At 35.6% G+C, this 26,673-nt stretch overlaps 2 protein-coding genes across 3 annotated transcripts; one reads left to right on the top strand and one right to left on the bottom strand.

Moving 5' to 3' along the window:
* Positions 1-1,164: 1,164 nt before the first annotated feature.
* LOC102595197 (tyrosine--tRNA ligase 1, cytoplasmic) lies at positions 1,165-6,846 on the bottom strand. The gene is made up of 12 exons (XM_006365445.2): positions 6,758-6,846; positions 6,465-6,530; positions 6,304-6,390; positions 5,882-6,029; positions 4,695-4,984; positions 4,512-4,608; positions 3,746-3,851; positions 3,486-3,568; positions 3,152-3,297; positions 2,936-3,041; positions 2,419-2,478; positions 1,165-1,480 (listed from the first exon to the last, which is right to left on the bottom strand). The coding sequence occupies exons 2-12, from the start codon at positions 6,500-6,502 to the stop codon at positions 1,460-1,462; spliced, it is 1,182 nt and encodes a 393-aa protein (XP_006365507.1). The 5' UTR covers positions 6,503-6,530; positions 6,758-6,846; the 3' UTR covers positions 1,165-1,459.
* Positions 6,847-8,316: 1,470 nt separating this feature from the next.
* On the top strand, positions 8,317-26,474 carry LOC102594856 (phospholipase A-2-activating protein). 2 transcript variants are annotated; one of them, XM_006365444.2, is made up of 22 exons: positions 8,319-8,531; positions 8,992-9,323; positions 10,438-10,541; positions 10,787-10,855; positions 11,345-11,405; positions 13,526-13,665; positions 14,417-14,606; positions 15,108-15,169; positions 15,495-15,583; positions 16,225-16,297; positions 16,393-16,452; positions 18,165-18,311; positions 18,438-18,476; positions 18,571-18,602; positions 19,473-19,559; positions 19,900-20,065; positions 20,998-21,075; positions 21,334-21,470; positions 21,957-22,033; positions 25,582-25,651; positions 25,801-25,866; positions 25,962-26,474. In XM_006365444.2, exons 1-22 carry the CDS (start codon positions 8,472-8,474, stop codon positions 26,094-26,096), a joined length of 2,274 nt encoding a protein of 757 aa, XP_006365506.1. In that variant the 5' UTR covers positions 8,319-8,471; the 3' UTR covers positions 26,097-26,474. The 2 variants fall into 2 exon arrangements, 1 of the variants encoding a protein (XP_006365506.1); XR_001472145.1 differs by lacking the exons at positions 25,801-25,866; positions 25,962-26,474 and adding an exon at positions 22,107-24,442 and having other exon boundaries at positions 8,317-8,531; positions 25,582-25,654.
* The last annotated feature ends 199 nt before the right edge of the window (positions 26,475-26,673 follow it).

Raw genomic sequence — 26,673 nt, 5'->3', positions numbered from 1 at the left:
GGATGAAGTGATGGATTGGGGTAAGAAAAATAATTTAAATTTTATTTTTAAAAAAAAATATCTTTTTGGGGGATAGACAAAACATTTCATCTTGACAAAATTAAATTAATTATTATTATTAGTTAAAATTAAAGATTAAAATTATTATCCCAAAAAACAATATTTTTATATAAAATAAAATGTAAAATATTTTTCTTACCCCACTCCATCACTTCCTCTCCCCCCACCCCGTGCCCATTTTTTTTTGTTTAAATTTCTTTTATAAAAGTATTTAATTTTTTTCTACTTCATCCTCCCCCCCCCCCCTCTCAAATACTAATTTAGATATTATTTTATTTTAAAAAAATAATTCTATCCACTAGTCCACATAACCCTTCGCTTCCAATTTTTTTTCTCGTTCTGTGTTAGATATATATCAAAGATATTTGTTACTTGCCGCCGCAAGACTTTTTTAGAATTTTATTTTTAAGATAAAATAATATCAATTTTTTTTGGGGAATGAGTGAGTGTTTTTTTTTTTTTTTGGGGGGGAGGGGGCATGGTGAAGTAAAAAATATTTTATAAAATCATTTTTTTTTAAAAAGGACGGGAGGAGGGGGTACGGGGAGGAAGTGGTGGAATGGGGTAAGAAAAATAATTTAAATTTTATTTTTAAAAAAAAATATCTTTTTGGGGGATAGTAATACTTTGATTTTTAATTAATATTAATAGTTTATTATTTAATTTTTGTCAAGGTGAAATATTTTATCCATGTGAAATGTCATGTGTTAAGGTTTTTTTTTTTAAAAAGACTGCATTACACACCACTGAGACTGAGGTGTGTTTCTCAAACTAATAAGTGATAGTTTAGATATGAAATTCATACTTTCAATAGTTTAGGTATGAAACTAAAAAAAAAAGATAATTTAGGTGTGTTTTTGATACTTTATCTCTTATTTTAACTAAAACTTTATTTCACTCTACCTTCACACAATAGATATAAGATTTCCATATACATTACATTTTTTCGGATTCCATTTATAGGATTACATTAAATACGCTGTAAAAGCAGAGGAAGTCTAGCCAATAAGTTTTTTTTCTTCTTCAAATTTTGTCCGAAAAAAGAAGAAAAACATAGTTAAAACACATAGTAGATCATCGTATATGATTACGTACAATCAAATGGATGAGATATGCCAGACTTAGAAGCTGAATAAAAATACTATCTGGAAATCAGCGTGTAGGTTGTAGCAAACAAATGTTTCAGAGGCATTTCCTCGGTGAAATTACAGTTGACAAAATTTAAATATGTGATTCAGGGATTTCAACAACACAAGTACAAGAAAATACTAAATCAAAAATGGTGTTGAAATTTCTTGTGAAACCAAGTTACTAAAGCATAGTCGCGAGAAACGGAATGGAACTTCCAGACACAGCCATCACCATCTCTCAATCCATTTACACTTCATTCAACTAGACCTCATCTTGTTACTTTGTAGCTCTGCACAACAGAACACAGAAAAAAATGAGATCAGAAAGTTGCCATGAAACTAGTTTTGAACACTCAACCCCCATTTAATACGGTCAAGACAATCGCCACAAAAATGATATACTATAGTGCTATTGCTTCTGAATGTTCAATTTTCAAATTATCTTTTAAAGCTTGCTTACAGAATATCTACACTGGAGTAAAATGTTTGAGTGCATTTGACTATGTGAAACAGTGTTTCTGTGATTGGTACGAATGTGTTTTTGCCATTCTCACCTACATTGTGCGCTTTGTCATTGTCATTTTTTCATTAAAAATTGTATGTTTAGCAAAAGAAGAAATGTACTCAATGAAGTAATCAATTTGATCATCCCTTTCAAAAAAGGGGTAAATCTGACTCTCAACTCAGCCCATAATTCAGATTACTCTTTTCTTGTATCAAGAAGCCTCACTAGTAAGGAAAGCAATAACATGAGGTTCGGGGAAAAAAAGAAGAGAGATGATGGTGATTCTTGCATGGGGATTCAGAAAACTTGATATAAGAAACAACATCATATTTCAGCTCTGGCTCAACTTTATCAGCAAAAATAATAAACATTGATGGCTTAGTCCGGGTTAAGGTGGGTTTAAGTGACGAAGGAATGATACAAGGGGATCATTGTAACCCAACCCACAACTTCAAGATGGTCTAAGAAGAATTACCTTTCTCAATTATTCAATCATAATTTACTTTTTCAATAATCTTCATTTTGATAAACAGAGCAACTTAAAATATACAGTAGTTGCACTTTCTTCAAGAGAGAATCAAGGAACTATATTCCCCTTCGCAATTATTTTTTTTGAAAAATAAGCAGTGGTACCCTGACCCCCCAAGTGACAAAGTCTAATTAACACTGATGAGACAATTTATTTAACACACAGAACATTTAGGCAAATTCAAGAACGCATACCTTCACCCTTTTCATAAGGTCTTTGGCTTTCTGGTCATTCTTAAAATGATCACGCACCGGCTGCATATCACATTGAAAACTAGGTCAGGCGCACAAAGAAAGGTAGAATTACAAATATATTGAACTATAGCAAATAAAATTTGTGGTGTATCTTGAGAGACAGTAACTAGGCATCAAGAGTGCAATATCTTAAATTTAGTATTAGTTGATATTAAATTGCCGATATGATTGATTGCTGATTTATTTTTAGCAAGTAAAAATGAGATACGCTACAAACAAAGAGTTATTCTAGGATGTTGGGACTATATTAATTGTATACATCAAACTCAAAGAACTATGAGGTAATAACATCAACAATTGAGATATTATTTTCACATTAGTGCTGCTACAGTAAAAGTAGAATATCAAAATGAAGAGTCGATGCAAACGAACAGAGCAAAATTTGCAAATTTATTAATTTGTAGTTAATACAAGGACTACAGAAGAGATTGGATGAAGAATGTATCAATGTATCAACCTGTAATATCTTATTGACTGCTTTTGATAATGCAGGTTTCAGGTCTGCAGGATGCAAACTCCCACTTTCATAGTCAGCAGCTAATTCTTCAAAATTTGTGTAGGTCCTAGAGTGGGAAAAAGAAGAAAGTGAAAAATGAGCCAAATTGAATAAATGACTGTACTGTAGTTAGCAAATCAGCTAGATGGATTTGAGCAAATGCGGGAAATGACACACCTGTCACCACCATTCTCAGCACTTCGCTCAATTTTGAACTCATTAAACCAAGGGAGGATGATATACTTGACGTACTCCAGACATGGATTCTTTTCTACAACCTTTGGTGGACAAAAAGCCTTCTTTATCTTGACATTTACTTCTGCCTTAGGTGTTCATGCATGGCACAGGGAAAAAAATACAGTCAGTACACAAGGACCTCGGAGGCAATGAAACCACCAGCTAGAAAAATCTATTACGAACACTGACACTCTACCTAAAAACTATTGTAGCACTGTGTTACAGGTGACAAATATATATAGCTAGAAAGCCCAGAGGAAAAATCTGAAGATACCTCTTCATCTTCCATGTAAATAGAAGAAGAGGGGTCACTCTTGGACATCTTCTCTTGACCTTCCTGCAAACCAGGGAGCATATCTGCGCGCCAAGATCATAAGGAAACAAACATATCAGAAGAGTTAGTCAAGTAAAAAAAGAGTTTGAATTCACCCCCGGGATTAGTCGGGGCTCAAAGAGACTCGGACACCCGGTGCAAATCAAAAAAAAAAAAAAAAAAAAGAGTTTGAATTCTAGAATAAAAAGAGACTATCATACGATGGGACAATATGATAGGCTTGTTTTTCCTCTTGATGTCATCACAGTACTCTCTTGCAAGTACATTAACCTTTCGCTGGTCCATGCCTAGTTGACAGATGTCAGCCTATAAACAACAAATATCCTTATTTAGCTGGTACAATCATAATTTAAACAAATAATTACCATTGTCACGCAGACCATAGAATTGAACAAAAGCACAAATTGTTCACAGGCAACAAATGAACAAAAAGTACGCAGCTCTCATATCTGTCCATATCAAGAAGCATGTGCTTACTCAAACTAGAAACTCAAGGCAAGCCAGCTATATGCATAGAAAGTAGGAACAACTGGCAATGCATATTTTACTCATTGGAAACCTAGACAAACAAGAAACATAATAGCATTGCAGGGTTTACCAAGACAAGCAAGAAGTAGATTATGATACTAGAGGGGGTAGCTTGCATGCCTAAAAAAATACAGTGAAGGTGCTTCTGTTCTTTCTAATAAAGTCTCACAAAAGATGCTTATATTTGACTTATCCTTTTTTCCAAAAGTCTCTTCTTTTTTTCCACCCCAACCCCAGGAGGATCAACAGTGCTCCCACTCATCCTCCAGCATGAATCGAACCCTCAACTTATCGGTTGATGGTGGAGGTGCTCAACCACTCGAGCAAGCCTCATTTGTCTTCCAACTAACTGAGCAACTTAGATTCTCCTTTGAGTTATCCAGCTAACTGAACAAGAAAGAAAATATTTCCAAATAGTTAGTTATAAAAACAGGTTACCTTAAGGAAGAATATATCAGCACATTGCATGCACGGGTAAAAAATCTGGGCTGCAGTCAACTCATCTTGCTCAGACCGACCCATAATTTGGCAGCACCTTATAATAAAGAAAAAACATGTAAGCAATAACTGACTGCTCCTTTTCAGAAGAAATAAGAAAGGTTCAAATGCTTTAGGCTTTACCTTAAAATCCTTGGAAGCTTGTTCTTTCGAGCTATGTCCATAACAAGAGGCCAGTACTCATGAGCTCTGGAGTTAATCTCTTTTGAAGACCACAAAAATTCCACTTGATCCCCTTCAAGATTCATTCCCACAGCCTTCCATATCTCAATCAAATATTGACCAACAACCTCAATTTTCTTCAAATCACCTCCCATCTTGTTATTTAGCTGGGCAAACCAATCTGCAATCCAGATCTTCACCTTGCAGCCAGCCGAAGTCAGTTTGTTGACATTTAGTGCCTTCAAAACTCCCTGTTTAGCAAAGAAATTGCAAAAGAGAGAAAAAAACAATCATGAGATGCTAAAAGGAACACAACTGCACAAGGGCCCCTCCACTAATTTCAGTAGTTGACCTGCACAAATGTAACAGGAAGAAAGAATGGCATAAAATATAGATTTTCCTGATGATTTATTCAACAATGTATCACTTAGCTTGCAGTGATCTAATTGCCTAGTGCTTTTTATTTGGTTCTGAATATTTGACATCCCTTTTCAGAAAGTCCAATAATTAGTTGGTTGTCATTAACATCTTAGAAGATTCCACAAAACCTTTATTACTTAGTTTTCAACTTTATGGGAATATCTCATCTGATGAAATAGTAGTTGTTCTTCTTTTTCTTTAGTACTTTTAGTAGTTCCTGCACTTGTCATGTTTTTTGGATAATTTACAAATGATAGTTAAGCTCTTATTTTGCAAGGTGAAATTAAAAGTAAGTTCTAGTGAAACACCAATAATTCCATTAACCTGATGTATATGCTTATCAATCTAAATAATTGATTATGGATTGATTTCATTGTATGACATACAAACAGTTCATATGAAATAATTCAGGCTTTTTCGTCAATCATCACCCCTTAGAACAAAGACAAATCTTCCCATCCCCAAATTTGAAAACCACTTGAAGTCAACCAATGAGTTTCTTTCTTTCTTTATGCCGTTTATTTTATGTTATTAACAAGTGAAAAAACCCTGCATCTGAAAGAAGTAGATTACTGATCAGGAGACAATGGGGAAACAATCAGATTCAAGTAGAATTGTGAAACAACGTAAGCCACACACATTCTACAAACCAGACACTTGGCAAGTGGCAAATTTGTATCATCTTCATTGCTGCAGTTAAAATGTGGGTGGAATTGAGGTTTACATACCTGAGCAATGTGCATTCGACCAGAAGGCTCAAAACCATCATAGCAAATGGGCTGTGGCTTCTTTGCCAAAAGATTCATCAACTCATCCTCCTGTATGCACTCCTCCCCAATACTCCTAACAATCTTGAACTTTTCCTCCAAACTCATCCTAAAACATCAATATGCGACAAATTCAATATCACATATGAACAAGACTAAAAAACACCAAAGGAAGGTTTTCATAGACGAACAAAAAATAAAAATCCTATTTCACTAATATCAAACAACTAATCATCTATTCCGAACTAAGTGGAACATCTATCTGGATCCACTATATCTTTTTCATGCTATTCAATGCACTTTCATTCCAATACTCAATAACTAAACATAAAAAGAAGTATCTCAAATCGAAATTACACTACCCCGAGAGCATATTGACTTACTGTGAAGCTGAAATGGAAGGATTGGATGAGGAAGCTGTCAATGAGAGTGCATCAATAGCTTCTGAAGCTTCTTGGTTATCCATCTTCCTGCATCCACATATAATTACGGTATTAACTGATTTTTCTGGTAATTTTTAAAACTAATTTGGGCTCAGACTTACTGGGAAGATGATTTTTCTGAAGCCTCTTTGTTATCCATCTATCTTTCAAAGCTGTTTTTGATTTTTCTGCGGAGAACAAGAATTAGGGTTTAGGAGTAGTTGGAGAAGATGATGGTGTCATTCTTAAAATATACAACAGATAGCATTTTGACACGTGCATGCGCAGCTAAGAATGCGGGTCAACACTCAATTTAAATTAAATTCAAATACAAAATTAAATCTAAAGATTCAAAACAAAAGTAAAACAAACAAGAAAAGATGAACAGAAACAAAGAGAAAGGATATAACTAAACCTTCAGCAATGGCAGAGATGGAAGAAGAAGAAGAAAGGGAAACAAAGAGACGAATATAAATTAGGGCTTTTGTTTGAAGGCTGTTTTTGGAATTACAAAATATAATATACTTGGAAGAAAAAACTGATATTGTAACAGTTGGTACTATTATTTATTATTATTCGATTTTATTTATTTTTATTATTTTATCTTATTGCAACCTTTTGTTTCCCAATTTTTCTCTTTGCATTTCTTCCTTTTCTCAAAATTTCATTAATAAGAGTTATCGATTATTTACTACTCTAATAAATTAATGTTCTTTTTAAGTGATAAATTGAAGCTTCAAGTCTATTAGAGGTACGTACTAAATTAAATAGTGTAATATATCATAAATATAAAATATTATAGTTGAAAATAAAATGATAAAAATGAATAAATAAATTCTTAGACTGAGGCGCAGATATCTCGCTCTCTTTAAGGAGATTCAAGTCCACTGTGACATAATCTATACCGATTTAACAGTATCACTCTTGACTTGTCCACTCCAGGATACAACAGCCCAACTACGTCGTATAACTCAACAACTCCGAATTAGTTGAAGAGTCCAAAGCTCCACAAACGAACATCTTCCTTCAACATATAAATACTTTCTTTTGTATAATGAATATAGTTGAAGACTTGAAATATTCTTTGTCTCAATTTTCTCTTTCACTACACTAACTCAATATACACGATATAATACTACTCTCTTTTTCACTCTATATTTTCTTGTACATCTCTTCCTTCTTATTCCTAACACAGGAAGACCACACTATTTATAGGTGATGAATTATTCCTTGCAATGAATAAGAAGATAGTGGGTAGTAAATTTGTCAAATGAATGGCTCAAATGTTACATAAGTTACACGACATAAAGATAAAATAATGAGTGAAATGAAGAGTTGGTGGTTATATAAATTACTAAAATTTAATGACCACTTTTATCCACAATTGATGAGAGTAAAGAGACACAAATGTAATATCTATCAATAGACATAACATAATACATAATGTGACATAATATATTTTTATTAATATTAAAATGTCACACCAACATTAAATTTACGTCAAATATTGAAATAATAAAATTTAAGATAATAATATGCATTTTTCACTCGACTTATTATTAAAGTTCAATTAACTAATATTAAGCAATTTTATTTTTTTACCTAGCTAATAACACAATACGTCTTATTTCTCAAAATATATATTTTAATGGTAATAATTTCAAATCTTTTATATACTTACATTTTATATAAGGACTTAACATTTTTACGGACACAATTAGAAGAAGTCATATTTTATTAGAAGAAAATGCATAGCAACTTCAATGGAAAGAGTAGACCACTATTTTTTTTCTTCTTGAACTTGTACGTAAATAATTTTTTTACATAAAATAAATACATTAATTTAAAATAATTTAACACCTGCATAGCGTAAAAATTCCGAAAGAAAAAACTTAAAAGAGAAAATAATTTTACTTAAGTTTGTTTTCTTTCTTTTTCTTTTTCTCACCCCGTAAAGTTTAGCTTGCTATTATATATCCTCACACAAGAAAAGAATAAAGAAATAAATATAAAGGAAAATTGCGGAGAAGGCGGAAAGACGGTGGAAAGAACTCAGTAGTAAGTCTTGGAGAGCAAGTGATTCCGTTCTCAATCTAGTCGGAACCCTAGTTTCCTCCGTCAAGATTACTATGGAAATCGATTCTGCCGAGTATCAGTTAAGGTGTCAGCTTGCAGGTCACGAAGACGATGTATGATTCTTTCTTTTCTTTTGCATTACGATTATTTAGTAATTCTTGCCTTTACATGTGAATTTCAGCGCCAGGAACTTATTGGTTGCGCAATTGATTGGATTCTTGAATATATTCCGTGATTCAAGAAAATTAACTTAGAATATATTTTCATTCAAGAAAATTGTTCTTGCATACAAGGGACATGAATCTTTGGAATGTGGAAGTAATTTTTTCTAGATACATGAATGATATGAGCTAACTTCTGATAAATAATTCTTGGCTTTACATGTGAATTTCAGTCCGGTTAACTTATTGTTCCTAAGAGTTCAGTTATTGGTTGCACAATTGATTGGATTCTTGAATGTTAATACCACTACTAACAAATCTTCCGTGATGATTGAAAGTGTTGTCTTTGGAATGTGGATAATTTTTCTGAATCAGCTTTCAAATTCTTATTATTTTTGTTTGTCAAAACTAGGTCCGGGGTATATGTATCTGTGACAAGGTTGGTTTTGCAACCTCATCTAGAGACAGAACCATTCGGTTTTGGTCTCCAGATGAATCTAATCACCGCAAGTTTACTACGTCAAAGATACTGCTAGGGCATACAAGTTTTGTTGGCCCACTGGCTTGGGTTGCTCCCAGTGAGGAGTTACCTGAGGGAGGACTTGTATCTGGTGGCATGGACACTCTTATCTTGGTGTGGAATTTGTCTACTGGAGAGAAAATTCAGACACTTAAGGGTCATAAGTTGCAAGTTACAGGTATTGCTTTGGATGGCTCAGACGTTGTATCAACATCTGTTGATTGGTATGTGAAATTTCTTCGTACTGAATATGCTATTTATTCATAGCACAGTTCCTCACACTTACTAATCTAATCTATTGACCTTTGTTTTTCTAGTTGTACAATTGAAAAAAGAGAATTTGCTTGTCATTTTTCTTGTATTGAATCAGCGATTATAGTACTCTCTCAGTGTATACTAGGTTTCTCATTTGAGTGACAATGGGCAGCAACAACAACTACAACAACATTCCCTGTGAAATCCCACAAAGTGGGGTCCGGGGAGGGTAGAATGTACGCAAATGACAATGGGCATTAAGTCAACAGTTGAGTTTTACGGCACGTACAGAAATAGATCTTAAAGGGGAGATAAAGTGAGCTCATCAGAGACAAAAAAGCACTAGGTGATTTCTCCCCGTTGATCAAGTCTTGGTGGATGGAGTTACTAGGTACATGTGCTAGTGAGCGGTAGTAAGTATCCGTGGAATTAGTCGAGGTGCGCGTAAGGTGGTCTAGACACCATGATTACAGAAAAAAGTGGAGATAGAGTGGGTTTAGACAGAATTCGAACTTTTGTTAGTTTATGAGTGATTCAATGCTCTGCCTATATTACCGCATTTGGTTATTCAAAAATATTGATTGTTGAGTGTGGTCAAAGACTCTTTTTTAGGAACTACTTAGAAAAAATGATTCTCTTTTAGGAACCATGAGGTTTTGACAATTGCAAACTGTATCTTTTAACAGTGGATGACTAGCATTTGTAAGTAGGATATTTTTTGGGTAAGGAATCTAAGTAGGGTTGACAGATTTTTCTGTTCATGTTTGTTGGAGTGCCTTGGGTATTTCCGATCTTTGCAATGTACAGCCAAGGTCTTGTCCTGATAGCATCCTTCTTGCAATGTGTTAAGGTCGATGGCCGTTAGTTGTTCAAATTAGTGGTTATGCATGCCTGTCTAGTATTCCCCTTCTCAAATACCTCACTGGGTGCATGCCTTCATGGTGTTCCCCTTGTTAAATGGTTTGCTTACTTGTCATTTGTGCCAAAATTTCCAGCTGGTTAATGTTGTGGGAGGCATGCATATAATTTTATCAATGTGTCAATGGACTTTTTTGTCTGAAGCTTTCATGTTCCTTATCTCAGTACATTAAGACGATGGAGGAAGGGCCAAGAGGTTGAAGTTTTGGAAGCTCATAAAGCAGCAATCCAAGCAATTATTAAATTTCCCTCAGGCGAGCTTGTTACAGGTATCAAGTGAAGTTTTACATTTTTAGGCATTTCTAATTTTTCTGTTCATCTCGACACTCTTTCGAATTTTGAAGATCTTAAAACTTCGTTGCATTATCAGTTCATCCAAATATCAAGTTATTTGCATTTCTATTGAAACTTCTCCTTTTTAGCGTCATCAAGATAATATGTAGGTTGATACTATAAAAACTAGGTTTTATATCGAATAGCGTTGCCTGAATAATGTTGATTACATTGATACTAGGCTCAAGTGACACAACACTGAAGCTTTGGAAGGGAGCAGCATGTATACACACTTTTTCTGGGCATACAGGTTCGGTGCATGCTTTATTCATATGAATGTGACTTTGGGATATTTTGTGACATTTATGTATTTGTTTGTCTTTGTCATCTCTTCTTAAACCACATGTGCTACATTCCCTCTCCATCTATTCAAGTTCTGTTAATGTCTCTCTTTAAGTATGGATGTTAAGAAAGCATTTGTTAAAAGGAAACACATATAAATATGGGTGGTGTGGTGTGATGACTTTCATGATTAAAAAAGTTGTGATTTCCAGAAGTAGCATTTGACATTTAGGCTGTTCCCGTGAGAGTTTAATCATTCTATCTCTATTAGGTCATTATCGTTCTATCTTATTATACATATCTTTCTCTGTGTAAAAGCATGTTTACTTGTTCCGATTGCTTTCTTTATTTGCGGTGTACTCCATGCAACTCCTTATTCTTGTTTGCCCGTCTTGTCCTTTTCAAAAATTTCATGCTGTGCTTGTGATATGCGCTTATGAAATGTTGCATCTTTCAGACACTGTTCGGGGCCTTGCCGCGGTGCCTGGTCTAGGAATTCTTTCTGCATCCCATGATGGGTAAGGTTTTGCTTTATATTGTCATCTCTTTTTTCTGTACAGTTGTTTTTGATCTCTAGTGTTATGCTTGGTGACCTTTAGTACAAAATACAAGAACTTCTGATGTGGGATCTCAATGGAATTTTATGTCTTGTACTTTAGTAAATAGTACGACAAGAGATGAGAATCAAAGCAATAGTCTGTTTCTCGTCTTGCCAAATGATAAAGGAGTCTTATTTGAGTTGGCATACTTTGTTATAGAGTAAGCTGTGTGTGTAGCTGGAAAGTTAACCTCTTTCTTTCCTTTTGGATTCGTCTTGCTTACGAAAAGACAGCAAAGATAAATTGCACACATTAATACGTCGCCAAGAGTGACATGTTTAGTGTTTCTTTTGGAAGAACTGGGGAATATCATATTCGCTCATTTTGGGCGTTACAATGATTGGGCAATATTTAGGGCATTGTATAGAATATAACCACACCTCTCGTGATAAAGTTGCCATTATTCCCCGTTTATTATTTGAAATCTCAATAGCTTGTTCAATGTGAGAGAGGTTGTGTCAGTAGATCCTATGTTGCTTGGATACCGGTGTTGATATCTGGTACAGTTGTGGATCTAGAGTTTGGATTCTTCATCACATAAATTTAGGATTCAAGGGTATGGATTGGAATACAGGTATGAGTGCTGGATACGACTATAAATGTATGTTACAACATATATAAGTGTACTTTTCGACAATTAATTGCAGTGCTAAATGCAATAAATAAATTTTTTGTGAACACTTGATATTTTTTCACAAGTTATCTCGGGTAATCACAAAGTATTTTAGTACTTTATGTGTGTATATAAATCAAAGCTCAAACTGAATAACCAATCAACTTATACTTATTCACCATAGGTGTAGTTGAAGCACCCAAGTTAGGTTACCAAATCCGGTGCAGATCTCACACACGCCACACCACAACCAAATCGTGTTGGATCGACACAAGTGAAACAAGCTTTTTGAAGGAACTGAGCAACATAGGATCCTTGCAGTGAAAATTGATATCAATACATGGTGTATACGTGTAACTTTGTATTACGATAATCATTTGGGAATACATATGAATGAGTAGGAGTTTTAATGGATATTCAACAAAGACTCTTAGGGTATAGTGCTTGGAGATATAACAAGTTAACAACAGGGTATAAACTTTATGGAGAGTTGTGATTCCAGAAAGTATGGTAGGGGTCAGAAGAGTTCAATGGCAACAGTAACTTCAAATTAGTGAAAAGAGGTAGAGATCATTCCTGGAAGCACAGATGGATGCCAGCTTGAGCGTTGCCTTTTCCAACCATTTTTCAGCATCTCATGTAAGTGGAGCATGATAATTCAATCAAGTGCACATGTTTGAAGATGAAAAACCTTGTGAGACCCGAGATTCAGGAGGAATTTACAAGATCTAGAGGTAAAAGAACTCCAGAAACTGTATGTAATTTATATAAAAGCAGAATCATATAATTAGAATAGAACAGTTGGTATACTACATTTTCAAACTTTCAGGAGAAGATGTGGGTCACTCTGTTAGTGGATTTGCGGTTGTGAGGAAGTTGTGGTGGTCAACACTAAAGGTTTATTAAGTCCGACGTCAATCCGGCAACTGTAAAGCAAATTGTTTAGTTGGATCTTCAAAAGGAGGATTACGATGGAGAACATGGATATAGCTCCATTGGCAGTTATGTTGGTGATTGATGGAGAGGAATTGGAGACTGTTTGAAGGGTTAAAAAGTGACTTTGTACAACTGAGATCACGAATGTTGTTTTTTGATAAACTATTATTGCACTCATGAGATTCCCCTTAGCACTTGACTTAGCACTCATGAGATCCCCCTTAGCACTTGACTTAGCATAGATGTCTGGGTGTGATTCGTAAAGAATCAATTCTTTCTGTAGGTTCTCTACTTTTTGTGCTTTTCCTTCTACTATTCTCATCTGTAGGGTTCATAGTTCATACCACCAGTTTATTAGGTGCATGGTTAAGATTCTGAAGTTATTCGGTTATCTCACAGAGCCCTAGTTTAATCTCCCAATAAGTTTTTTTGGTCCTTTTCCTTCCTAACAAATTGTTATTTCTAATCTGTGCATATCTCATTTTGACAGTACCATAAGGCTGTGGGAACTTAGTGGTCAAGTTTTACTGGAGATGGTTGGTCACACTTCTATTGTCTATTCTGTTGATGCTCATGCCTCTGGGCTTATTGTCAGTGGCAGTGAGGATCGTTTTGTGAAGATCTGGAAAGGTAATATTGTAATTCATCCATTGTAGTTGTGTACATTTTTTCACAATGATGTTTCTGTATATGCAGCTCTTGCCATACCTATCTCAGCCTTTTGGCTAAGATCAAATATATGCAGCTCTGTCTATTTAACCAGTAAAGTTTTGTTTCAGAAATATGATGGCTGATAAAAACCATTTATTGTAAATTGTGAAGATTGGAATAGTGCATGCAACTATTTTGGTTGTTGCTTATTCAAGTGAAGCTCTTTGGAGTTTAGCCTCTGACTTTGCTGTATTTGTTCTTTCTTCTTCTTTGCTCTTCTAAAACTGGCATTGGTCTCCTCAATTAGGCACTGATTATTACATAATAGCATTTCAAAGGTCATTAAATTACTGATGGGACAATTGGAAGCTCTCTTCTCATTCTGTTATTCATATATAAAGGGGGGAAATGTATCATGACCACCACACCCTTTATTGTGTAATTTCCTGTATAATGAAAAAACACTAATGTACTGGATGGTGAATGCTTGCTGGTAGCTACTGTGACCCCACATGCCCCCCTTTTATTTTAATGTGGTTCCTTTGGCAAAGGACAGTTGCATTAAAGGAGTTTAGGAAAAACTGTCTTTCAAATACCTAAGTCCTAGTAGTCACTGCTGTATCCTAACTGCGATTTGTAAATGTCCTCTATTTCCTTGATTTTTTACATTGTGATATTTCTTATCTGATTGTCTCCCTCTAATGGTGGGCGTGAAATCACTGTGTTGTAGATGGAGTCTGTGTCCAAAGCCTAGAGCATCCCGGCTGTGTTTGGGATGCCAAGTTCTTAGACAACGGCGACATTGTGACCGCATGCTCTGATGGTGTGGTGCGCATTTGGACTGTCCATCAGGATAAGATTGCTGACCCGCTAGAACTAGAGTCATATGCTGCCCAACTCTCACAGTACACGCTCAGTAGGTTTGGCATCCAGACTCTTCTAATTTGTCTTTCTTGCCATTTTTTTGGGATTCGGATTAGTCCTTACTGTAGGTTTGGCATCCAGACTCTTCTAATTTGTCTTTCCCGCCATATCTTTGGGATTCGGATTAGTCCTTACTGTATCCCTTTCGGCTGGCGTAAAGCTTTTGTGCGATTCATAGTGTAAGATGAAATACTTTGGCATGCTGCGCTTGTTAATGATAATCACTTTGTCACAAGTCTACAATTTTCATGTTATCTTTATGTTTTTGTTTTCACCTTTGCCTTTTTTTGGGTTCTAAAGGTGCTTGCTTTCTTAGAAAATTCTAAATTCCTGGTTTAGTTTGTGCATGGAGTTTGTCAAAACTAAACGTTTTTCTTGCTGTTCATTATCTCTTACATGCAGCTGTTGAATTAAAAGATGCTCACAAATGCATTGCTTTTTGGATACCAAATTATATATAGGTGGTCTAATTCAAGTTATATTTCATTTTATCTTAGGAAAAGAGTTGGAGGGTTGAAATTGGAAGAGCTTCCTGGGCTTGAGGCCTTACAAACCCCAGGTGAATATGATAGTGCCTATTGCTGTTGTCCTAAGTATCAATGGTTTCAATCATCTGTTGGACCAATTAAAAAGAAGTGTGGAATTCGAGTAGAAGTTGGGTAAGTGACCCATCAAAAGTAGAAATGGAAAAGAACTAGTAGTTGCTTATGTGACTGTTTTTTCTTCTATTTCAATATTCAAAACTAAGAACCTGCTCAAAAGAACCTAAGGGTAATAGGAAAAATCGAATATCTGACACTGCCTGAAACCTTTATGATTGGAAGTGAAAGCTGGATTGAAGTTCTCTCCTCACTGTAACACTTTTATTTTGATGTGTTGAGCAGGTACTAGTGATGGACAGACCAAAGTTGTCCGTGAAGGAGACAATGGAGTGGCGTATGCATGGAATATGATGGAGCAAAAGTGGGATAAAGTAATAATAATGTTTATGTTTGTATTTTGCTTTCAATGATATATTCTCCATATATTTGGTCAGCACCCAAGGGTGTGGTCTAGTAATCAATGACGTGGGTTGAGAACCATGAGGTCTCAAGTTCAAATCCCAACACTAGTTGTTGATTTCTTCCCATCTGTCCCAGCCTTGGTGGATATAGTTACTTGGTACGTGCTGCTGGTGGGAGGTTTGCAGGTACCCTGTGAAATTAGTTGAGGTGCCTGGGCACCGCGGTTATATGAAATTTTTTTGGTCATTTTCATTACTGGTCTTTTTGGGCTTTTTACTTTGTTGTGTTTCCTTCTTGCTGGGGATACCCAGGGAGTTGGGAAGGTGTGATCCTCTACTAGTGTATATTTGATTGTTTCTTGTGCTCTATAGGTAAAATTTTGGTCTGAATATGCATAAACATCCTTATAGCTAATTTGTATTAGCTTATGTCACTGTCTGCATTTTATAGGATCTGCATTTGTTGTGGATTTATGTTCTTCTGTGTTGTCAAAATTGCACTTGAGTAGTTTCTGACTTTTTCTGTTACTAGCCCGTCTACATACTTTTGATGCCTTTGTCATAAGCAATTACGCATGCTGTTGTTCTTATGCTTTTTGTTATCAATTTAGATTGGTGAAGTGGTTGACGGCCCCGATGATGGCATGTCACGCCCTCTTCTTGATGGAATCCAATATGATCATGGTCAGCACTGCTTATTCTGCTCTACCCTCTTCACACTGGTCTTTTATATCATCTTTTTACTTCCAATCACCGTTTGTCTTGTTCTTTGGATACAGTGTTCGATGTTGATATTGGAGATGGTGAACCTGTTCGCAAATTGCCCTGCAATCGCTCAGGTATTTTAATTTTCTGTTCTGAGTTATTGAGGAGGGATGTTTCTGTAGTATCTGGAATTGGGGTCTTCCTCTCAGGTTTTGTTGGCATGGCATGGTGAACTTGTATTACTTGGCCACATTTTCCTCTGAGTTTTTCTAGAGTTAGCATCCATGGTTATGTTTGTCTATGTTCTGCATCACTTGGAATAACCCTGGGAACTGTGGATAGGTTTGGAAAATGTTTTATCCAATTGGGGAACGTATTTGCGATTGTCACTACTGCCTTCCGATCATTATACGCATGCCATTTACTTAATGACGAACCAAAATAAAAAATCTATATTTATGTGAGTTTCCTATTTGATATAATTTAGGCATGAAACCATTAATGGCATAATTTAGGTTTTTCTTGGCTATTGAATTAAAATCATCAGAATTTTTAATTATATTAATTCCTGGAAGGAAAAAGAGAGAATTCAAGAAGCCAAGGACTTCTTGGACCTTCTGTTATTGTTTGTTTATTCATTCAATTTTTTAAAAATCTTTTTTGGTGTTTATTATATATAATTTAGTACGACTAACTTAAAAAAAACAATTTATGCTTAAACTGTTTGTGGTTGGAGTTTTTAAGTAGGTCTAGGGGTGGACAAATTACCCCGTGAAAATATGACCTGCCCAAAGCAGATTGGGATATTATGTCAGGTCAATTTTCCACAATCCAAGTTGACCTATCTAAAAGTCGGATTGATTTGGGGTAAATATGCTCTACCCATATTAACCAATAAAGAAACTTGTCAGTATATGCTTTTCAATTTTATTGTTTGATATGTTAAATATAGCCATAATATTGAGCAAAAGGTTTTATTAGTTTTGTTTTGTAATTCATCAAATTATCAGAAAAGAAATTAAAATTTGGTCACAATTGGGTGAGTTGCTCTGTGGCCCATTGTTTAACCCATTTTGACTCATCTCATCCCAGTCAAAGTGTAACCTTTTCGTTGATTTAGCCTATTTTCACCCGCCCAAATTCAGGTGAACTTGTCCATTTGACACTCAAAAGTAGGTTGTATCACTTACAAATAGCATTTAACTAAACCACATTTTGAATAGAAGATGAAACTCTAGAAGCAAGCTGAGGAGATTAAGTTTGAAAGATTTGGGAATTTTCCCCAGAAAAGACGTGTCCGTGTTGTTGAAGACATTGTTAAGTAAATAAATCAGAACTGTACTCTCTCTAGTAATTTAGCTTTTAGATGAGGATGATCACACACCTAATTATGGTATCAGAGTAAGCAAAGGTCCTGGTTCGAGTCTCAAGGTCCTGGTTCGAGTCTCACTGCCTCCCATCATAAAAAAAGTTTCTTCATGTGCTCGGCTCATGTAAAAGAGTCAGGCTTGTACTTAAGGGGCTGTTTTGAAGATACGATTAAGTAAATTAATTATAAGTGTATGTGTCTCTTCTCTCAAAATGAAGTGTGTATTTTATCCTCTCTTCATCCTTATAAACCTTTTTCTGTTTTACTTTTTAGGTTAGTTAAAAGTGTATGTGTTTCTTCTCTCAAAATTGGTCCTGCATGACTTCTGCATGGATTTTTATGTTTTGAGGATTATGCGTTCTTTTTCTGTCATCAATCTCTATCTAATTTCTTAGAAATTGAAGGGGTATAAGTTCTCTGTTTCTTAGACAACTCTTCGTGACCTGACATCCAAAACTTCTTTTGAGTAATTGACAGATAATCCATATGACGTTGCTGACAAGTGGCTACTCAAAGAGAATCTGCCTCTTTCTTACCGTGAACAAATTGTGGAGTTCATTCTTCAAAATACTGGTCAGAAACAGTTTACTCCGGATCCATCATTCCATGACCCCTACACTGGCAGTAAGAAATATTTATTTGGTTATGGAATAATACTTTGATTTTGATTTTGCTGCTGCCTCCACTTTGTCCCACTGTTTTCGTGGTACTAAAACATGTTTCATATTTGTTCCTATCTCTTACTTGCAGGTAGCGCTTATACACCTGGTCAACCTTCAAAGCCAGTTGGTAAGTTTGAAGTATTTTAAAATTTACTTGTTTCCCAATTTGCCTTTTTTGGCTATTTATAAAATCAACTTACTTTTGTCATTATTACTTGCAGCAACAAAACCTACTTTTAAGCATGTCCCCAAGGTAATCTTTCTATAGAGGAACCAAACGAGTTGACCAGAATCATTCTACAGACAGTCAAATGGTCTCCTTGTACTGAATGTTCATGTACATCCAGTTATAAAACTGTAGGCACAAGTGCAGCAAAGCATAGTAAAGATGATCAATGTAGAATTCGTATGTTCTGTGTGATACAGTTAGTATATGTGGTTTTAGTGCTGCACATACAAGTTGCTTAATCTTTGTGAAAGGAATGTTTAATATTTCAAGAGGGTTTTCAGATATGACAATTAGAAGGGTGTCAATTTGTTTTTGGCACTTCAAAGCAGTGAGCTCTTGTGGCTTCTATGCAGTCATAGCTTTACGTTGTTCTAGATCTTTTATGATAGGAAATAGCTAATAGATTTATTTGACTCGGTGTAGTATTCAGTGATCACAGTAGCACAATTCAGTTTGTCTTTTGTCAGGATTGTAGGCTGTTCTAGTATATGATAAAAGGTAATTATGGATTATGATGGTGTAAACTTATTATACACTACAAAAAAGCTTATTGTACACTATCAGTATGCTATATATGGATGAATTTAATGATACAAACATATGGAATGGATTTTCCCCTGTTGTGGTTCTCTGAAGTTAAGTGTGGAGAAATGAATAGTGTCAAAATAATATGAAGCAACTGTCATATGTTTGACTATATTTATAATATTACATTTCAGAAAAGAGACCAACCACACCATTTAGTCAATTATTGTGCATGCAAAACTATGAAAAATTGAGCTTGCTTGTATGAAGTATTGAACTGATGAAAGAGCACTTTGCTACTTTAAAACACAAAAGATATTTTGGTTTTGTTTTACTTATACCAGGATTTTTCTTTCATTTTCTTTCCAGAAAGGAATGCTTGTCTTTGATGCAGCACAATTTGATGGTATCCTCAAGAAAGTTTCAGAGTTCAATAATACTTTACTATCTGCCTCAGTAAGTTGTGTTTGTAATCGGTATAAACTATTTCTTGTCCTGCCATTCACAAAATGTTATAATTCTATATCCTGTTAGGAAACTATTTTTGCACCGTGATAAATATTTTAACTAAACATTATAAAAACAATAAAAAAACTAACATTTTGAGATGACTACTCATCTTCTTGCTATTTATTGATCGAGTTTTAATTTGCTTAAGCAGTGTTTGAAGTCCTTATGATACGAAATGCCAATATACTTTTTTTTGCTATAAAGTTCAGAATATGAGATTTGAGAAGGTTCAATTTTTCTATTTCTTCTTTCATTACTCACGTTTGTTCAATAAATCATCCTGAAGGAGCAAAAACATATGGTATTGACTGAAGCTGATATGTCCAGACTGGCTTCTATCATTCATGTTTTGAAGGACACATCACGCTACCATAGCAGTAAATTCTCAGACGATGATGTTGTAATGGTGCTGAAGGTTCTAAAATCTTGGCCACTGACGATGTTATTTCCAGGTGACCGTTTCTTCTGAAATATAGTATTTAAATTGTTAGCAATATTTGAAGTGTAGGCATTGAATAATGAACCCACAACAAAACCAAAACTTTGTTCCAAAAACTAGCTGCCTGTACGGACATCCTGTTTTGTCTAAATTATGGAAATGATGTTCATCAGTTGAACACTACTTTTCATTATGAATATTATTAAACCAGGAAATTCAAATTAAAGCACCAGGTATAAGATTCCAACAGAACAGGCTTGAAATTGATAATCAATTCCTTCTAACCCGTAGCATTCTCTTTGGCATGGTTCATCTGTAAGGAGTTGTAGGTGCCAAAACTAAGCAATTTCAGGTGGTTGTCAGATGACACAAGTAAAAATTGTACTCTTATATTTCAGTTTCTTTTTCTCTTTTTTCTTGTAAGGAGTTGTAAACAGTAGATGATCAGATTTCATCTCTATCAGAGTAAAAAGATTAGTTTAGTTCATAGGCTTTACCTTGGGTTAGGATTACTTGTATTTTATTTTCTTATGTGTTCAAAGTGTTTCTTATTTACTAAAATTTGTGTTTACGAAAAAGTATTTGATGGGAGAATAAATCAAGAATAAGTGGAAAACAAAACTACAATTTACTTAGTTTTATTGAATACATAATGGATTATTTGAACTGTTTCATGTAAATTCTTCCATCTTTGATCATAGAAATGGAAGTTGTTGACAAGAAGCAGACTCAAAAGAGATTGTGGAAGTTTCAATATTTTTCAGTTGCTATATATGCATAGGATATTAAAGTTGTTCACTTGTTCCTGTGAAGTGGTTGATGCTATGCTAGATTGCTAGTCCTTCACTATGAAGGAACTCAACATGGTTGCGATTATGCAAATCCTAACTTGATTATTCTTAATCAAGGTTGTCTTCTAATCTTATTGTTCATTTTTGTTGGCAGTAATCGATATTTTGAGGATGATCATACTACACGCTGATGGTGCTGCTGTACTTTCCAAGCATGTCAACAATGCGAATGGTACTGAATTTGCTCTCTTTATGACTTACCATGCTTGTTATTAGTCTGTATCTGTGAGTGAGTTATAAATGGTGAATGCTGTCTTCTGCCCCTTGCCTAACATGCAAAGTGGGAGGGGGTGAATCTTGAGTTTCCGTTGTTAATTTAGCCAAGTTGAAATGCTAGATCTTCTAATTAATTTTGCATGGGCCATGGTGGTGATCACCAATTTTAGTACAATGTGTCTTTCGTAGTGATTTGTTTTCTAATTTTACATAGATGTGCTTATGGAGTTGATCAAGAAGGTTACAACCAGTCCTCCACTTCCTGCAAATCTTCTGACAAGTGTTCATGCTTTGACCAACTTCTTTAAGAATGAATCCTATCATGATTGGCTGTTAAAGCATCGTGGGGAGGTTAGTGATTTTTCTATGTTGAATTCTACGGCGACCATACTTGATAGGATTTCTCTCGTTGAAAGTTAAATTTGTTCAGAGTTCATTATTTTTGAGAAAAAAATATGATATTTAATTATTTTTGAGAATATTTCCTTTGTGTTTCCTTGTATTTCTGTGATGGTCGCTGGTAAATGCTTGGGGTCATTGGATTGTGAGGACACTGGCATAGATGTCTTTTGATTATTTCCCACCAATCGAAAATAAAAAATCTTTATTGCTTCCTGTTTGATGTAGATCCTCTGGGATTTCTTGTGCCCAGGCTGTATAGATCTCTTCTGCTCAACTTGAAAACTTGATTGTTAGCTTCCTTATTTTCTTGCTCTGAATATGTACATAATATTCCTATACCATTTTTTGCTTTATCCAATATTTTGGAGCTTTTATTTGACTTGTACAGGTTATAACAGTGATTTGCGTGTTTGTTTTCTTTTGCTGTCCTTGTAGGTTCTGGATGCCTATTCCACTTGTTACTTGTCTTCCAATAAAAATGTTCAGTTGGCTTATTCAACATTGATACTCAAGTAAGTAGCTCAATAAATGTCTGTCCAAGTTTTTTTTTTTGAGAAAGGTAACATTACTTCTATATATCCACAGGTATACTACATCAAAGTGTAGTCCCCCTCCAAAAAGTTTTACTTACATCATTCCTAGGATCTTCTAGTTACAACCAGTCAATAATAAACACATTTTCAGCATCTCCTATCACTACTTGCTTACACCAAAAATAATAAAGCCCTAGGCAATTAGTCTTTATCTTCTGGATATTGTTCTGTTTTCCTTCAAAGCATCTTTGATTCCTTTCCTTCCAAATTGTCCACCAAATGCAAGCTGGGACAATCCTCCATCTCTTCTCATTTTTTCCTGCATTTCCATCCCTGTTCCAGCATTGTAGGACTTCTATAATACTCCCAGGCTTTGTCCACTTAATCTTCCTCTTTTGGATAAACATCTGCCACAATTGATCAGTCCATTTGCAGTGTAAAAAGAGATGGTTGACTGTCTCCACCTGTTCTTCACATAGATAGCAACTAGAGCGTAGATTGGGTTTCCTCTTGTTTAAGTTCTCATGTGTCAAGACTGCCTGCTTTGCCAAGAGCCATGTGAAGTAATTCACCTTGTAGGGAATTTCTGTTCTCCAGATCATCCTCCAGGGCCATCCTGCATGCTGCTCCTCCGTAGACCTGAGTTCTCTGTATGCTGATTTTACAGTGAACTCTCCCCCTCTCTCCCCCTTCCATACTAGTCTATCTTCCTCTCCTGTCAGATTGGTAGCCATTTGCATTGTATCATGAAATCTTGCTATGGTTGTCATCTCCCAATCATTTAGTCCCCTTCTTAGAAACAGGTTCCACCCTTGTCCTGTCCATAACTCTGCCACTGTTGCTTCTTGTCCTTGGCTCAGACTATGTAGTACAGGGAAAGTATGTTTGAGTGCTTCCTGTCCACACCAAATGTCATTCCAAAAAGCTACTTTTTCTCCATTGCCCACCTTGCAGCTTGTTCTCTCTTTGACCAGCTGCCATAGGTTCCTGATAGACCTCCATACACTACAATTGTAAGGGTTGGTGATCACCTCTGTCATCCATTTATCCTCCATGCCATATTTTTCTATTATTACTTCCTTCCATAGAGATACTTCTGGTGAGACAAATTTCCACAACCATTTCATCATCAAACTCTTGTTTTGGGTTTTCAGCTCTCTGATATTGAGTCCACTCCCTCTCTTACTTACCAGTAGTTCCTCCCATAATGTCTGTCCAAGTTTTAATAACCATCCATGACAAATATTCTGTATCCTTGAGGATATTCATGCGTATTTATTGTGTTAGATTAGTTTTACACTTAAAAATCCAAGTCTCTCCCTTCAATGTGAACTTATAGAATTCTCTATTTTTTTTTATAGTTAAAGTAAACTAATTCATTAAAAGAAGGGCAAAAGCGCTCCTGTATACAAAAAGTATACCAATCTTTGATTCAACTAGGAACCTCATGGGTGCACCAAAAGGAAATAAGGGAAAAAGAGTATTTCTCAAGTGAACAAAATCTTTCTCAACTCTATCAAAAGCTCTTGTATTCCGCTCTCTCTCCATATGGTCCACATTAGTATGGAGCAACATTCCATGCGCTGCTGCGTCTTCTCTTTCTTCTTCTAAAGGTTCAGCTAAACATTGGTTCTTTCACAGTGCCTTGCATCACCCACTCAATTCCAAACCATCTCAGAATTTCCCCCACAAACAAGACGCTACCCAGAAATATAGAATTTAGTTCTTTCGACTTTGTTGTGCATTTATCTCATCCCTGTTTCTGTTTGTTGTCTACATTTATATATTAAGATCAGCTTCTTCTTTTTTCTGCTTGACCCCATGGAAGTGTAGTCAGAGTTAATTAGGTAAAAATTTCTCTGAGAAAAAGGAGCTTATTCTGTAAATTCATCCCTTTTTTTTTTGGTAATAACTGTGAAATATTACCTTAGACAAAAAACAAACAGATAACACCCCATTCCTTGACTTCTTTCTAGGAAGGCTATCACACATGTGAGGCCTCAAAAAAACAAATCGGTTACATATTTTGTCAATGAAAACCCACATTTCTTAGTTCTTTTTGATGTTCTGTACATGTCAATTCTTTCTCTAAGTTCTAGTTGTATTTGTTGTATGATAGTATCCCTTTGCACAGTATGTGGTCCCATTACATCTTCCAATTTCTAGCTATCCAAGTATGGACTAAAGCTCCCAGTTCAGCAGCTACAATATCTTTCTTCATTCTCCTTGAATGCTTGCTCTTTAGTTTGAGTTGAGATATTACAACATCATGCTGTTGTAGAGCCAACCCAAACCATCTAGTGAGTCGTCCCTTAATGCAGTAGTCCAATCACTTTCAAGCAAACAGGTGATGAGCAGATTCCATGGTATCAGTCACATAAGCAGCAGGTATCAGTTTCTCAATGAGTTCCATTCTTTAGCAGTTTTATCTTTAGTTAGAAGCCTCTTCCCTGCACTTCCAACCAGAGAATGAATCTGTGTGTAGGAATTGTCACTGCACCCCATATACACTTTGCTAGATTCCAAACAGGCCTACTTTCAAGCTAAGATAAGTAACTCAGTACTGAGTACTTGCCATTAGCAGCCAAGGAGTACTTACTATCAATGTACCAGTTCACCATATCACCTTTTAGTTTGTGCAAGGTTTTCCTGTACCAACTGCAATCCACCTGAAGGGGTCTGCATCCAAAAATCTACAGTATGTTCCATATTTACTCTATGCACCCATTTAACCCAAAGCACATCTTTCTTCTCATTTAACAGCCGCACAAGTTTACCCACAGAAGCAATGTTCCGTAACTTACAATCCCTGATGTTGAGACCACCCCCCACAACCCCCATAGGTACTCCCTGCATTTCCGATCTACTGCCTTTAACACACTCTAGGGTAAGATGAATACTGGGCCCCAGAAGTTGTATAGTGAAAAAAGGACTGAGTTGATAACATGTAGCCTTCTAACATATGATAAATGTCTAGCAGAGTCTGAACATATCTTCAGCAGTGATCTTCTCCAGTAGTTGGTGACACTCCAGTTTACTCCATTTCTTTGGAGAAAATGGTAAGCCCAGGTATCTTATTGGGAAAGATCCCAGGGAAAAACCAGTCAAATCCGAAAGGCTATTATTTGTATCATCCTCAACACCAGCTATGAAAATATTTGATTTCTCCAGATTTGCCGCTAGACCAGTAGTCATAGTGAAATGCTGGATGGCCTCCTTATAGATTCATCCTTTTATTAGGTAGAGCATGCACGGAAAATTTGTATTGCATTTAGGCTTCTGGGGGATGAACTGATTATAATCTAATCCTTTTGCCTTTTCTTTTTAGCTATTTCACTTGTGTACTACTAACTAATGTTTTGAAATGGGTCACATGATGTTTTGGACTTTATATGCAGTGGAGCAGAAGTAAACTCTGCAGATGGTTATATATATCTATTTCTGCACTGCCCTTATTCTCATATTATCCAGCTTCCACAAGTTCTTTTGTGTTCTTGTTCTAACCCAGTAATTTATTGAATTTGCAGCTATGCTGTACTCTTGATTGAAAAGAAGGATGAAGAGGGACAGTCTCAAGTTCTTTCGGCTGCACTTGAGGTTTTTACGATTTAGTGATTGCTTCTGCCTTCCCCTTCCCCTTCCCCTTCCCCTTTGGAATTCTGTCTCCCCGCTACCGTGCATTTCACTGTCTACTGAGAAACAAAATATTAATGCACTTTTGGTGGGAATATCTTTTCTACCTGAAGATTGCAGAAGAGGGAAGTGTTGAAGCTGATGCAAAATTTCGGGCGTTAGTTGCCATAGGATCACTGGTATGTTTGGTACTCTCGTAGGTCTTTTCTTGAATTCCAAGTAGGAAATATGCCTCAAAGCCTGTTATTTAATTCATAATATCTCTCATTAATAGATGCTTGAGGGTGTTGTCAAAAGAATTGCAATGGACTTTGATGTTGCAAATATTGCAAAAGCGGCAAAGGCATCTAAAGACACAAAGATTGCTGAAGTTGGAGCGGACATTGAGCTCATCACAAAGCAGAGTTGAGCTGGTTGGTCGCAATTTAGGACATTTTTTTGCCAGAGTGAAGATGCACGCGAGTAAATTATGCTATAGTTGTTTACAGCTTTGGCCAACAAGAAAGATGTGGATAGTCCCTTCATATGTTTGTTGCTGTAGGAGGGTTCCTTTATACTTGAAACAATCTCACGACTTCTCTCTGGATACCCAGATCTTTTCAGTTTTGTTATTTTTGTGGTCGACAACTTTGGTGAAACAAGTATAGCAAGGGAAAAGAAAAAAAAACATGAATGTGATGAGAGAGGGAGTTAAACTTGTTAAAGCAGTCAAAATTGGCAATGAAATCTAAAGCAGTGTGTTGAAAATTAAAGAAATACAGAAACCACTTAAGTGACAAGAATGGTATATCCTCTCGATTCCCAAACTATATAAAAAAATAAGTTAAAACTTGCTATGCTACATGCTGTTTAAGTTCTTTAGAAAGTCAAATTTAATTTGTGCCAAGGTGGGTATGGTTGCCTAAAATTGCATGACTTTATAAAGGATTCTAAAATTTCACGTAAAAAGCCTCAACCTAATTTAATTAAGAAAGCCATTAGGATTT

Source organism: Solanum tuberosum, unplaced genomic scaffold (assembly GCF_000226075.1).
Source record: "Solanum tuberosum cultivar DM 1-3 516 R44 unplaced genomic scaffold, SolTub_3.0 scf00555, whole genome shotgun sequence".
NCBI lineage: Eukaryota > Viridiplantae > Streptophyta > Magnoliopsida > Solanales > Solanaceae > Solanum > Solanum tuberosum.
This window is presented reverse-complemented; position numbering and strand designations above follow the sequence as displayed.

What these genes read in the sequence shown, in the direction of transcription:
- LOC102594856 (XM_006365444.2), top strand. Translation starts at nt 8,472, where the DNA reads ATGGAAATCGATTCTGCCGAGTATCAGTTAAGGTGTCAGCTTGCAGGT. An exon ending in ATTGCCCTGCAATCGCTCAG is followed by an intron (nt 16,453 to 18,164) that starts GTATTTTAATTT and finishes AGTAATTGACAG; the next exon opens with ATAATCCATATGACGTTGCT. An exon ending in TATTCAACATTGATACTCAA is followed by an intron (nt 22,034 to 25,581) that starts GTAAGTAGCTCA and finishes TTGAATTTGCAG; the next exon opens with CTATGCTGTACTCTTGATTG.
- LOC102595197 (XM_006365445.2), bottom strand. Translation starts at nt 6,502, where the DNA reads ATGGATAACAAAGAGGCTTCAGAAAAATCATCTTCCCA. An exon ending in GTCGAATGCACATTGCTCAG is followed by an intron (nt 4,985 to 5,881) that starts GTATGTAAACCT and finishes TTTGCTAAACAG; the next exon opens with GGAGTTTTGAAGGCACTAAA. An exon ending in CTGATATATTCTTCCTTAAG is followed by an intron (nt 3,852 to 4,511) that starts GTAACCTGTTTT and finishes TGTTGTTTATAG; the next exon opens with GCTGACATCTGTCAACTAGG.